Source organism: Perognathus longimembris, chromosome 4, assembly GCF_023159225.1.
Source record: "Perognathus longimembris pacificus isolate PPM17 chromosome 4, ASM2315922v1, whole genome shotgun sequence".
NCBI lineage: Eukaryota > Metazoa > Chordata > Mammalia > Rodentia > Heteromyidae > Perognathus > Perognathus longimembris.
This window is the reverse complement of record NC_063164.1, coordinates 91551432-91566475: the sequence shown is the minus strand read 5'-3', so window position 1 is coordinate 91566475 and position 15044 is coordinate 91551432. Positions and strand designations below refer to the sequence as shown.

The window sequence follows — 15044 nt, the reverse complement described above, 5'->3', positions numbered from 1 at the left end:
GAAAAAAGTACAATACATAAACCGATGGCAGTTATTAATTGTCATCAAGTGTATACTGTACATCATTGTATATACTGATAATTTTATACAATTGAATTGACCCCAGGGCTTCGCACATGTGTTAGATAAGCTCAACCACTTGGTTGTGGCCCCAGCTCCTTTCCAGATTCACATGCTTCCAAAATGCAATAGCATAATAAGGTGTATGATAAATTACTCTGTCCTCTATCACTCATCTACCAAGTTCTTTGTTTCTGTTGCTTTGCCTTATCCAGTGTAATTTCCAGCTCTCTCAGAGGATGGTTTTCTTCAGTAATTAGGGACTTAGTTCCTTCTATGGGCTTTGTGAGTTTTGGAAGTCCTGGGGCAACACGAGCATGTCTAAATCAGGACAGGACTATTCTGTCTTCAAGCATCACATGATTCATTCCTGACCATCTGGCTGTGACTGGCACAACTCAGTAGCATCACTTCAAACAGCTTGGGAAGCACATAGGCAGGCATCAAAGATGTTCACTTTGCAAATGTCCCTGACAACTGTGGCCTCTACAGTATTTCAAGTGATTTTTGTTTTGTTTTAATGCTGTGCTAGGTCCCAGGATTCAATCCTGAGCTTTGCACATGATTGTCATGTGCTACTGAGCTCAGATTACTTCTTTTATGAAATTGGGTCTAGCTATTCAGCCCAGGCTGGCCTCAAACTCATGATCCTCCTGCATCAGCCTCCCAAGTGCTGAGATTACAGATGTGTACACTACAGTGATGGGCTAGAATAACTTAACTTCTCAATAGCCTTGTCCTCAGGTATGGATACAGTTGCCCATGTTGCACATAGCCTTACTGCTTTTTTGGTTTTTTGTTTTTGCCTGTCCTAGGACTTGAACTGTCCCGGAGCTTCTTTTGCTCAAGTCTAGTACTCTACCACTTGAGCCACAGTGCCACTTCCAGCTTTTTCTGAGTAGTTTATTGGAGATAAGAGTCTCATGCACTTTCTTTTCTGCGCTGGCTTCAAACTAGAACCAGGATCTTCAAATCTTATCCTCCTGAGTAGCTAGGATTACAGGTGTGAGCCACTTGCATCCAGCCCTTGCTGCTTTTGACATGACATTGTTCCTTTGTCTTTTTTTGTTCCTGATACTGGGCCTTGAACTCATTGGCCTCACACTTCTTCAGCTTGCTTGTTCACAGTTGGTACTCTACCAGTTGGGACATACCTCCAGCTTGATTTTTTTGCTAGTTAATTGGAAATGGACTCTCAAAGACTTTTCTACTTAGGTGGATTTGAACTATAGTCCCGTAGATAACAGCCTCCTGAGTAGCTGGGAGTCTTTGTGGGGTGTTTGTTTTTTCCAATCTCCTTTCCATCTTAGAAGTGACAGTCCAAGAGAGCTCTTTGCTTTTTTGAGACCTCTGGCTATACAGGCTAGGATGATCTTGAGCTTTGCCATGCTTCTGCCCCATCTTCCTGAGTAGTGGGATTATAGGTGTGCACCACCACATTTGGCTTGACTTTTTGCTTTCAAGGCCACCTATTCCTGCTATTAGTGTATGGTTTATATGTTTCTTAGTGCAAGTACAATCAGATTCAAATGCAATTCTTATTTTTTATCCTTTTTAAGCTCAAAGAATGTTCGGAATCTGTATCTTGTCTTGCTTTGCATAGCTTATTGAAAGCTTTTCATTTGGGTTCCATTCTATTAGTAGACAGTATTGAGCCATTTGAAGTTTTTCAGCCCTTTACTATGACAGGCGAATAACCATGTATTAATGTCATTATGCATATATGCAAGACTGTAACAAATTCCCAAATTTGGTCAAAGGGACCATTAACTAATTGTAGTTTTCACATCTGCCATCTAATTGCCTGCCTTAGGGTTTATGTCAGTCTATACTCCCTTTACATTTTAAAAGATCTGCTAGGTGAACCTTATCTGTATATTAAATGTTGCTTCTTTCTAATTTTATTTTTACTTTTGGTTTTTGAGACAGGGTCTCCCTATATAGCCCAGGTTGGCCTCAAACTTTAAAACCTAGAACCATCAGTAGCCCCCCTGCCTATAATCCTAGCTACTCAGGAAGCTAAGATCTGAGGAGCAGGGTTCAAAGCTGGCCTAAGCAGGAAAGTCCATAAGACTCTTATCTCCAGTTAACCACCAAAAAAGCCCAAAGTAGAGATGTGGCTCAAGTGATAAAGCACTTGCCTTGAGCAAATCTCAGGAACAGTACCCAGGCCCTGAGTTCAAGCCCTAGGTCTGGCACCAAAATAAAGCCTTACCTCACCCAAGTGCTGGGATTACAGGCTTGTGCACTGCATCCATCTGTGTTTCTCATTTTTAAAATGTGAGAGTGAGGGGCTGGGGATGTGGCTTAGTAGTAGAGTGCTTGCCTAGTATGCCTGAAGTCCTGGGTTCGATTCCTCAGCACCACATACATAGAAAAAGCTGGAAGTGGCACCGTGGTGCAAATGGTAGAATGCTAGCCTTGAGCAAAAAGAATCCAGGGATAGTGCTCAAGCCCTTGAGTTCAAGACCCAGGACTGGCCAAAAATAATTATAATAATAATAATAAATGTGAGAATGAGCTTGTAACATGCATCTGTAGTACGAGCTATTTGAGAGGAGGTTCTTTTCAAACCAACCTGGGCAACAGAATGAGACCTTGTTTAAACAAAAAAAGAGAGAGAGAGAGAGAGAGAGAGAAGAATACATTTCCTTCCCTTTGTCTACTTGCTTACAAGTTTTGCAAAGGGGGAGGTTTGCTTGTTTGTTCATGTAATCAGCTTTATCAATATTTTCTTTGATAGCTTTTAAATTTAGGAAGCTTTTCTTTGTTTTCCCTGAGGCTGAAACTCCAAGTCTCATAGGCACTGTAGCATTGTAGTATATCCTCATACCTGAAAGCTTTTGTAGAGTAAATTCTCCCCTTCTTCAAGCTTCTTAAAGACTCCATCTTTGCTTCATGTGCATTTTTAGTCATCTTAAGTTGATTCTTTTAGTTTTCTTTCTTGGTGGGCAGTGTATTTTTTCCAGATGGCTATATAATTTTCCTAAAACTTTTTTTCCCTTGAAACAGTCTATATGTTGCTCAGACTGGTCTCAAACTCTTGAGCTCAAGTGATCTTTCTATCTCAGCCTTTCCAGTAGCTGGAATATGAGGCATATGCCAAGTAAACCTGGCTCCCAACACTATTGAGTAGGCCCATTTTTGCTTCTGATTTGAGAAGAAAGTTTATTCTAATTGTTAAGTGGTTTTGTGTGTATGTGTGTGTTTTTTGTGTGTATGTGTGTGTTGTTGTTGTACTTTCTTTACTTGCTGTCAATTTGGCTTGCTGGTTTGGTATCTTTTTGTTTGTTTGTTTTTGCCAGTCCTGGGGTTGGGACCTCTTGAGCCACAGAGCCACTTCGGCTTTTTCTGTTTATGTGGTGCTGAGGAATCAAACCCAGGGCTTCATGCATGCTAGGCAAGCACTCTACCGCTAAGCCACATTCCAAGTCCTTGGTACCCCTTTTAATCATTAATCATAATTTTAAATTCATAACCATCTTAAAATGTTCTTCCATCTGGTAAGAAATTATATAAAATTAGATGAGAGGGGCTATGTGTGCCTTAGTGGTAGATTTCTTGCCTAGCATGCATGAAGCCCTGGGATTGATTCCTTAGTATTACATAAAACAGAAAAAAAAAAAAAATAGTGCTGTGGCTCAAGTGGTAAAGTGCTAGCCTTGAGCATAAGAAGCTCAGGAACAGTGCTCAGGACCTGAGTTCAAGCCCCAGGACTGGCAAAAAAAAAAAAAAAAGTAAAATTAGGTGGGAAACATCAATCATTCTAGGTAGGGTTTTTGTGTTTGTTTGGTTTGGTTTGGTTTGGTTTTTGTTTTTGCCGGTCCTAGAGCTTGAACTCAGTGCCTAAGTACTGTCCCTGGCTTCTTTTTGCTCAAGGCTACTAGCATTCTACCACTTGAGCCACAGCGCCACTCTGGCTTTTTCTGTATATGTGGTGCTGAGGAATTGAAACCAGGGCTTCATGCATGCTAGGCAAACACTCTACCACTAGGCCAGATTCCCAGCCCCTCATTCTAGGGTAATTGCTCATAATCATGATTGTCTGTAATCTTTTCTTAGGAAACTTGTCAAAACTCATAATGTGAGAATCCTATTGTATATCTTTTTCTAGAGTGACATTATAGAATGTTTACTCAAGGTTGTTTTGGAGTGTGGCCCAGTGGTAGAGAACTGGCATAGTATGTGTGAAGCCCTAGGTTGCACCCTCGGTTCTACTTGGGGGTGGGAGTTAAGAGGTATTGGAATTGTTTGTTTGCAATACTAGAGATGGAAGTCAGGTCTTTTAGGCAAGTGCTGTACCACTTAAGCCATGCCCCCAGTTCTGTTATAGAGTATTGATTAGTTGTATCATGACTAATAATTTATTCAGTTTGTAGTACACATTGATATTTTCAAAGACTTTTGGCAATTTCAGGAGAGAAATTCAACGAATCACTTATTTTATTGATATTATTGAAAACCAAGTAATGCTTTAGCTGTGGACTTCACAGACCGATGAAAAACTAGAATTTATATTACTATTATCTAGCATAAGATAGTAAATGACCTTGGCTGCCTGAATTGTGTACAAGTTATGAATCACAAAATATCTTTTTTGTCTTTTCAGTCGGCCTACTTTGTCTATCCAGCATCCACCATCTGCAGCAATTAGTATTCAGCGTCCTGCCCAGGCACGGGATGTGACCACAAGAATCACTTTACCATCTCACCCTGCCTTAGGGACACCAAAACAGCAGCTTCATACTATGGCTCAGGTAAAACTGTAGGTGAAGAACCACATGTGTGTTATATAGAGTAATCCAGAATTACACACAGCTTCCTAAGGTCTTAGCAATATGCCTTAATGATCACTTTCAAACTGAATGGAGTGGGTAGGGTTCTTGTTTGTAACTCTGTGATGGGGTTCCCTTCACAGAAAACCATCTTCAGTACTGGCACCCCAGTGGCTGCAGCAACAGTAGCACCTATTTTGGCAACCAACACCCTTCCTTCAGCAACCACAGCTGGTAAGTCAGTGGCCCTGCTCTTCCTACTGGGAGAAAAGGAGGTATAAGTGGGGACCTTGTTTTTCATTTTACCTTCAGAGAAAACAAGCTAGACAAATTCTTTCTTAAAGGCTTTCATAAGGATCTTTATAATGTGAAATGTGTACAAAGACCATTGCTAAAGAATTTCCTTTTTTTCCTCTTTTCAGGATCTGTGTCACACACACAAGCTCCCACCAGTACAATTGTTACCATGACAATGCCCTCCCATTCATCCCACGCTACTGCTGTGACCACCTCAAACATCCCAGTTGGTAAGTGTGTGCCTTCATATGGAAACCTATGAGGAATTTTTCAGCGTAGGTGATCAGCCCTTCACAAGAGAGGCTTGTATTATCTTATTATTTGTGATTTCCAAAGCAACTGTGATTTGGTTTTTAATATTTTCATACAGATCTGGTACTGATGGTAGGGGAAAAAAGAGGATAATGATTTTCTGAGTAGTCTGTAATTGAATGTTTTCTGAGTTTTTTATTTCCTACTCATTAAACCTCTTCTTCTATGTGAACTTTATGTAGGAATAAGATAACTTTACTAACAGAAAAAAAGGAAAAGCAAGAACTTGATAGTCTGATAGTAAGTTAATAGTCTGTTTTAGGAAAAATTCTAGATGATGGAGAAAAATCTCTAGGTGATAGAGTAGTAGAAAAGGCACTGAGTGTGAATTGGCCACCTTCAGTTCCCACTTGAGTGTGATCCCAAGGATTCATGACCATCCTCTAATTTCTTTTGAGCTCCGTTTATCCATCAACCTACCCTTGTATTTTCATTTGCAGAGGTGAAGGACTGAACTCAGAGCCTTCCACTTGCCACATCCCTAACCACTTATTTATTCCCTTTTTAAAGTAGTAAATACATAGAATATATAAAATAAAATCTTTTGCTGGGCATGACGGTACACATCTGCTATCCCAGCACTTGGAAGACATAGGCAGGAGGATCTTGAATTAAGGGCAACCCAGACTACATAGTGAAACCTTATCTCAAAAACCAAAACATTTCTTAAAAATATCTGACTTTTTTCAAACTTGATAGCCGCCAAGAACAAAGATTGACTTATTTTTCTGAGAGGCCAAATAGTAAGTTAGGTTTTTCAAACTACAAAGCTCTGTGTCACAATTTCTTGATTCTACTTTTATATCATGAGAGCAGCTATGTACCTGTTGTATAAGCATATGTATAAACAAAGGATGTGACTACCATCCCAGAAGACATTACTTGCAAACATAGAAATTTGAACTTCATATCATTTTCATCTATCATGAAATATTGTTCTGATTTTCTTTCTCCTAACCACTTAAAAATGTAAATAAACCCAATGTTAGTTCACAAGCCATTCAGAAAGTGACAGCAAGATGGACTTGGCCAATGGCTGATTTTTATTGCCACCATATCAAAGCAGAGGCCGTGGCCTAGGAGGCAGAGAACGTTGTGCTCTCACCTGTGACCCACAGGTTTTAGTCTCTAGTGTCTTATGCCTCCATTCTTTTAATCAGCATGTCATTCTGTACGTGGAATTTTTTTTTTTTTTTCCAGTCCTGGGCCTTGGACTCAGGGCCTGAGCACTGTCCCTGCTTCTTTTTGCTCAAGGCTAGCAACTCTGCCACTTGAGTTACAGCGCCACTTCTGGCCATTTTCTATATATGTGGTGCTGGGGAATCGAACCCAGGGCTTCATGTATATGAGGCAAGCACTCTTGCCACTGGACCATATTCCCAGCCACTGGAAATTTTTTTATTTCTAAAAGTACATTCTGCTTTTTGTGAAGAGGATGTCCTGACATACTGAACTGTCAGAAGTCTGGTGACCTGATGTTGGCATATGGCTTCCTTCCCTTCCCAGTTCCTTCCTTCTGTACCTGATAGGATAGTTTCCCCTTTCAGAAAATTTAGAGGATTCTTTCCTGGAATAATGATAGGACCCAGGAAGTCCCTACTTCTCTGGGTAGGCAGGCCATGCCAGCCTTACGTATGTGCTCAGCCCCACACAAGGCCGTTAGCTGGTGGCCTTTTCCACATTATTGCTCATCATAACAGTGAAGAGACTGAACTCTCACATGCAAGTTAATGCACTTTTATTTTGTGTATTTGTATTGCTTTAGCATTAATCTACTCATTGGAAAGACTGGATTGTTTCACATTCTGAAAATGATTACCAGACCATTTTCAGTATCATCAACTGTCCTCAGGGCTTTATGATCAGAGCCAAGCCCCATTCTCTTTTTGTGTTCGGGAGCTTCCCTATAGGGTATTGGCAGCTCTGAAGAAGCTTAAAAAACAGAGGGCACTATACAGGCAAGCCTAGGTCTTCCTGACCCACCACTCTGTAGAATTGCCTTACTAGTGTCCTGTGCCTTCCTAAGAAACCACACTGGAAGTATACTCACTAAAAGTACTATAGAGCATAAATGTGCTTATTCCTAAATTCCACCATTTGTGCTCTAGTTTATTTGTTTTAATGTAGTAATTCAAACCTTTCTTTGTTACTGAAAGGATCACTGAAAAGGTATATGATTGAGAAAGGAAACCTGGTATAACCCTGGGATACTGATTTTTCACGTTAACAATGTATAGAGTATATTAAGTAACTCCTTCCAAGTTGTACTTGGCTTCTCCAAGGGAGATTAAGTCTGGAATTCAGCATTTGTTACCAATAAGAATGGGCTGGGGGATGGGGATGTGGCTTAGTGGTTAGAGTGCATGCCTAGCATGCATGAAGCTCTGGGTTCGATTCCTCAGCACCAAATAAACAGAAAAGGCCAGAAGTGGTGCTGTGGCTCAAGTGGTAGAGTGCTAGCCTTGAGCAAAAAGGAAGCCAGGGACAGTGCTTATGTCCTGAGTTCAAGCCCCAGGACTGGCAAAAGAACCAAATGTGTTGGATCATGAAAGAAAAGCCTGAGTCCAAAGTAGAATCATTTTTGTTGATTTTTGTCTTTTTAAAATAGTTTACTTTTTCGCTTCTTTTTTTTTTTTTTTTTTTTTTTGCCAGTCCTGGGGCTTGGACTCAGGGTCTGAGCACTGTCCCTGGCTTCTTTTTGCTCAAGGCTAGCACTCTGCCAATTGAGCCACAGTGCCACTTCTGGCCGTTTTCTAGATATGTGGTGCTGGAGAATCGAACCCAGGGCTTCATGTATACGAGGCGAGCTCTCTTGCCACTAGGCCATATTCCCAGCCCCTAATTTTTCGCTTTCATTCCTTCTTTCTTTCTTTTCTTTTTTTTTTTTTTTTTTTTTTTTTTTTTGGCCAGTCCTGGGGCTTGGACTCAGGGTCTGAGCACTGTCCCTGGCTTCTTTTTTTTTTTGCTCAAGGCTAGCACTCTGCCACTTGAGCCACAGCACCACTTCTGGCCATTTTATATATATGTGGTGCTGGGGAATCAAACCCAGGGCTTCATGTATACAAGGCAGGCTCTCTTGCCACTAGGCCATATCCCCAGCCCCCTTCTTTCTTTCTTTCTGTCCCTCCCTCCCTTCTCTCCCTCTCCCCCCTCCCTCTTTCTTTCTTCCTTCTTTCCTTCCTTCCTTCCTTCCTTCCTTCCTTTTCCTTCCTTTCCTTCCGTCCTTCCTTTTCTTCCTTCCTTTCTTCCTTTCTTCTCTCCCTTCATCCCTTCCTCCCTTCCTTCCTTCTTCCCTTCCCCCTTCCCCGTTGCCCCTTCCCCCTTCCCTTCCCTTCCTTCCTTCTTATAAATACCTACAAGAAGCCAGGTTAAAAGAGCCTCATGCTCCTTTTTTAAATATTAACTAAAATAATAGTATGAATATCAGTGGATTGTTGCATGGAAATAATTCAGTTAAACCTTTTGTAGTCATCTTTAATTTTTTGTTTTACTTAAAACTGAAAATTCAGGCTTAAAACTATATGTATTTGTAAGCATACTACAAAATATTTATTATAGCATGCCAATGGAAGCATATGAATGGTAATAGAATTGAACATTACTATTTTAGCTAAAGTGGTACCTCAGCAGATCACACACACTTCTCCTCGAATCCAGCCTGACTACCCGGCCGAGAGGAATAGCCTGATTCCCATCTCAGGACATCGGGCCTCTCCAAATCCTGTAGCCATGGAAACCCGAAGTGATAACAGGTAGGCAACACAATGGGCCAGTTATGCTACTCCTTTGACTTTTTAATCAAGCAGAAAAAAAATCCCACAGATCTGGCATATGTTCATGTTTTCATATTTTCTCCATAACAGTAACACTGTAATTTTTTTTGTGTTTTTGCTTTTAGTCGTGGAGCTTGAACTCTGGGCCTGGGCACTGTCCCTGAGCCCTTCAGCTCAAGGCTAGTGCTCTACCACTTGAGTCACAGCACCACTTCTGGTTTTCTGGTGGTTAATTGGAGATAAGAGTCTTTCTTGCCTGGGCTGGCTTTGAACGGCATGATCCTCAAATCTCAGCCTCCTTAGTAGCTAGGATTAAAGGCGTGAGCCACCTGCACCCCGCCAGTTTCTTTTTCAGTGTTATAAAATGTGCTGTTTTTATTAAGTCATTCTCCTTTTAATGGATGTTCTCTTAGTATTCATTTTTTCATCTGTATTTAATTTGTTTAATTTTTAGAGGAAAAGTTGTAATATCTGGCTTTTATCCACTTATTACTCCTGAAAACAATACATTCTCTTACTTAACCAGTTATAGACACCAAACATGGTTCTTTAGCTTCCTTATATTGACATTTTTTTAAGAATACATACAGGCAGGTTATATAATAGTCTTCGGTTCAGTTTTGTCACATTGTTTCCTCATGGTTGGATTCCAAATATTCACTTTTGGAGGGATTATCCTTAAGTGATATATTCTTACTGTTATTACCTTAAAGAGCTGCTAGTGTTTTATGTCTTTACTAGTTATGTTAATATAAATTAGTGAAGGTGATATTGGCACATTTTTTCTATTATGAAGGCACAGTTTTCTCCTTTGTTAACAAATACTTTGTGGAAATACTGGCAAACTATAAATATCCCATCTCAGAATAAGCTTTCACTTAATTTTAATATTTATTGGTCATTTTTATCACTAAATTATTAGTGTGATAGTTGCAAAGAAGTGAATTTCGGGGCCTAGGCTTAATGGCTCATACTGGTAATCCCCATTACTCAGGAGGTAGAGATTGGGAGAATTGGGAGGCATTGTGGCTCCTGTTTGTCATCCCAGCTACTCGGAGTTGGGCAAAAGGAGAGATTATCTGAAAAATAACCTAAACCAAAAAGGGCTAGAAGTGTGGCTCAAGTGGTAGAGTGCTTGCCTGACAAACTACAAGGCCCCAAATTCAAAAACCCCAGTATTGAAAAAAAAAAAAAAGTAACTTTATGTTTCTCCAAATTTATTGATTTGATGTTCTGATATGAAGCTACTTATCTACCACATTTATTGATTTTGAACATTTTATTCTTCTAGGTCAGAATAGGCTTATGGATTTTTTTTAACTGATTAATCTATTTTGGTGCTCACTCTAATTTGGGCCTTAAGGTGCCTTCTATTTTTATGGAGGCTACCGTCTTGCTTTCACATACCTTTCCTTATTTTCTACCAAATGATAATCAGCCCTGGAACATAGTATTTTGCAAAAGAGCCTCTGCTTTTGCTATAAATTTGTCCATTTGTCTAGGTCCTTCCAACAGATAGAGGTAGGAAGCAGGTAACATCAGAACACCTGAATGTACACTAATACCTCCAATTCAACCTATTCCTTCCCCATTCATGTTTGTATCTCTTCCAATGATGAGAGCCTTCTACAGTGTACATAAAGCGATTTCAGATTTCTGAGATTTAATTATTTGATCTTAATTTAATTATTTAATTGTTCTTAATGTGATCATAGTGTGTATAAGATGCTTGTGGCTTTCACATTGGTCTTGCTCCTTTTAGCTCTAAGAGTTCATACATTCTCATCTACAAACAATGGCAGTTCTTTTGAAAATGGGCAAGGTGGTCTTTCATTTCCATTTCTTTATACCATTTTTTATGTAATGATTACTAGAGTATAATGCTAGTATAGTAAAGCAGAGATAGTAAAATTCTTTTTTTTTTTTTTCCTGGCCTTGAATGGGAAATTTCATTGTAGGTTTTATAACATACCATTTTCAATTTGAAGTTTAAAGTTTCTTTCCTACTTTCTTCTAGTATTTATATCATGAACACTAGCAGATTTTATATGTATATAAATATGTGACATGTATTAAGCAACATTTCAAATGAATGCTTTCTCTAGATTTGCAAATATCTGAAACATTAATAGAAATAGGGATGTTGGATTATTCCTATCTTTCTGTTAAACCTTATCTGGTCATGTTGTATTTAATTTTACATGGCACTAATCTAGTTTTATTAGAAATTCTTGTATCTGTAGCAAATACTTTTCTCATGCTCTCTTTCTATTTCTCTCTTTTCAATCCCTTTCCAACTTGTTTTAAGGATACATGTCTTAAGTTCAAAAACAAGGTGGATCACATTTTTCTCCTCCTCTGTGAATCTTGTTTGTATAACGTTAGGATTATCTGGCTTGTGTATGTTTGATAAAAATTTGCCATTAAAAATCTAAGCTTTAGGGGCTGGGGATATGGCCTAATGGCAAGAGTACTTGCCTCGTATACATGAGGCCCTGGGTTCTATTCCCCAGCACCACATATACAGAAAATGGCCAGAAGTGGCGCTGTGGCTCAAGTGGCAGAGTGCTAGCCTTGAGCAAGAAGAAGCCAGGGACAGTGCTCAGGCCCTGAGTCCAAGCCCCAGGACTGGCAAAAAAAAAAAAAAAAAAAAAATCTAAGCTTTGTGTATTTTAAGTGGAATTAAGCAAAATACTGGATTACTGAGTGTGTGTATGAGACAGGGTCTCGCTATGTTTTCCAGGCTGCTCTCAAATCATCAACTGCCTTAGTCTTCTGATTACTAAGTTGTTATTTTGTTAGCTGTTTGGGAAATCATTATTCTCAAAACTCACCAATAAAATGTTTTACACTTGTTGACCTAGATATTTGTAGAACCCACACAGCTTTTAAAGGCTGCACTTCCTCGGTTGTATGTCCTGTGATCTAAGGTTGAGACACATTTGGGAGAAATGGGCATAGTGGTTGTGAAGGATGTCAAGAGGAATGGGGTAGCATGATTAGAAGCTAAAGAAGAAAGTAATGACTTTGTTTCATATGATCTGTGCTGCATTTCTAGACCGTCTGTTCCTGTTCAGTTCCAGTACTTTTTGCCAACTTACCCACCCTCTGCATACCCACTGGCCGCACACACCTATACCCCAATTACCAGTTCTGTGTCCACTATCCGACAGTACCCAGGTATGAGCCCTGCTTTTTAGAAGACTCTTCACATTTTCATTTCTGATAACGAGAAAGAAATTAATCAGTGCATATTTCTGGTATGGGATTTAATTATTCCAGCTTCTGTTTTCAGACTGAGAAAGACTAATGTGACAATGTATGGCTTTCAATCACTACCTTTTTGATCTCTAAAAGGATTGTTACATATCAGTGATAATGGAATAGTTTTATCCTACTCTGTGTAAAATTGTGTTAATAATTTTTTTAAGCTTTAAGATAGTAGTGCAATTACAATGACTAAAGCTGTACTCTTATGAGGCTCTGTTGGTTTGCAGAGTATCTGTTATATTTTGTTTTTAATCCAAATATGTTTATCTTTTACCAACCTGATTTGTAAATAATGTTCTTTTTGCTAATATGGGAAGAACAATCAAATTTGAGCTTGTGTAATCTTTTGACATTTGGGTCACTCTGAACCTCAGGAAGCCTTACATAGATTTTGTGAGCCAGGTATTGTGGCACATACATGTAATTTCTCCACTTGAGAGGCAGATGCAGGAGAATTGAAAGTTTGAGGTAAAGCTTGAGTTACATGGTGAATTCTAGGACAGGCTGGATTTCTTAGCAAGACCCTGTTTCCAAAAAAAAAAAAAAAAAAAAAAAAGATTAAAAAAACCTGACTGCTGACATTGTTATCCTGTGGTCCATTGTCAGCCAGGGCTACGTGTCCATGAGCACATGGGGGGACTCTACTTTTTTTTTTTTTTTTGTCCATCATGGGACTTGAACTCTGGGCCTGGTTGCTATCCCTGGGCCCTCCAGCTCAAGGCTAGTACTTTACCACTTGAGCCACAGTACCACTTCTGGTTTTCTAGTGGTTAATTGGAGATAAAAGTCTCACGGACTTTACTGCTTGGGCTGGCTTTGAACCTCGATCCTCAAATTTCAGCCTCCTGAGTAACTAAGATAGCACCCGGCAGGACTGAATCTTTTATCATTAAAATTAAAGAATTTTTGGAATAATTTTAACAGTGTTACACTACTTTCAATCATATGCTTGATGAAACTGAAATACAGGTTAAGTATTTCTGAGATGTACTTTAAAGGTGAAATGTACCTTAGATTCTAATATATATATAAAGAAAATGTAAAATATCTTATGGTATTTATAGTGGTTATATTTTTAAATGGTTATATTTTGTGTATGAGTTAAGTAAAAATTTATTATTAAAATTAAGTTCAGGAGTTAGAGACCTGGCTCAGATGGTAAAGTGCCAGCCAGTGAGTGAAAGCAAACATCAGATACCAAGTTCAAGTCCTGATCTTGTACAAAAAAATAGAACATTGAATGAGCTAGGAGTGTAGCTCAGGCAATAGAGTGCTTGCCTAGCAAACATGAGTTCCTGAATTCAAACTCCAGGACCATAAAAAAAAAAAAAATGGATACTGTGTGAATGAAGATAGAAAACTAAACTCACTGAAAGCTGTTTCATAGTAAGAGGTAGTGGGGATGGCAGTGGTAAGTGATTTAATCTGATTTAAACACTATATATGAGCCCCTTTGAGCAGCTAGTATGGACATAAACAAGACAAGAATGTAAAGCAGGTTCTGTATGCTGTATAGGCACTCATGGTAGAGGAAAAGGAGATGGTGAAGGAGGGTAAATGCTTTATGTACCTCTGTGAACATGGAACAGTGAAGCTTGCTGAAACTGGTTTGAGAAGTTTGAGGGATCCAGAAGAGTGATTGATGTGTATTAAGTCTGATCAAGGTAGATTGCATACATATTTAGACATGTCAAAATGAAACCCCTTATATAATTGGTAGATGCTAATTGTAAAATGGGGGGGCAATTAACTTGACTTGTTTCTTTTTATACTTGTCTTTAAAAACAAATTTTATTTACTGCTTCTGGGATTTGAACTTGGGATCTTACAAGGAAAGCTTGCCTAGCAAGGGCTCTTTACTTGAGCCATGCCCAACTCTTCACTTTAGTGTTTGTTTGTTTTTTCAGATAGGGTCTCATGTTTTTCCAACCGAGCCTGACCTTTGATCCTCCCATCTATAACTCTGGTATAGCTGGGACTCCTTGTTTATTTTGTTGAGATAGGTTCTCTCTAACTTTTTTTGTGCCCTGGCTAACCTCAAACTTCAATCCTAATCTGTATTTACTAACAAGTGTTCATTGCCATGTCCAGCTGGCATATTTCTTTTTACTTTTTTTGAGGGGCAACTGGGAATTTTAAATTGCATATGACTTTATATTTCCCCCAGATGATGCTAGCCTAAAATATTAAACATTGTAAGGTATTTAATTGCTTTAAAAACAGATTTCTTCTTCTTTCATCTCTGACAAGGAGTAAGATTAGTATTTTTTCTTTCTTATTCTTCTTTTGGTGCTAAAGATCAAATCTGAGGGCCTTGTACATGCTAGGCAAGTGGTCTACTATTGCACTATATCCCAGCCCCCAAATACTCTCATTTCTTTTTGTTGCTTTCTGAGATATTTGTTGTTAGACATCACCTACAGTGGCTGGAATTAACATCTGTGAGAGAAAGAGAAAGGATACTTTTTTGATACTATCTAGAATATGTATATTTATGTGTGTGTATACGTATATATGTATATATGTATGTACATATATATATATATATTTTTTTTTT

General features: G+C 38.9%; 1 protein-coding gene across 6 annotated transcripts in view; it reads left to right on the top strand.

Moving 5' to 3' along the window:
• Positions 1–15044, top strand: part of Sap130 (Sin3A associated protein 130) — a 78778-nt gene that overhangs the window by 26730 nt on the left and 37004 nt on the right. For all 6 annotated transcript variants that reach the window (XM_048345674.1, XM_048345676.1, XM_048345673.1 and 3 more), the window contains exons 8-12: positions 4670–4817; positions 4979–5069; positions 5258–5362; positions 9055–9196; positions 12276–12397. In XM_048345674.1, coding sequence (XP_048201631.1) covers positions 4670–4817; positions 4979–5069; positions 5258–5362; positions 9055–9196; positions 12276–12397 — 608 coding nt within the window. The remainder of the gene's footprint in view (positions 1–4669; positions 4818–4978; positions 5070–5257; positions 5363–9054; positions 9197–12275; positions 12398–15044) is intronic.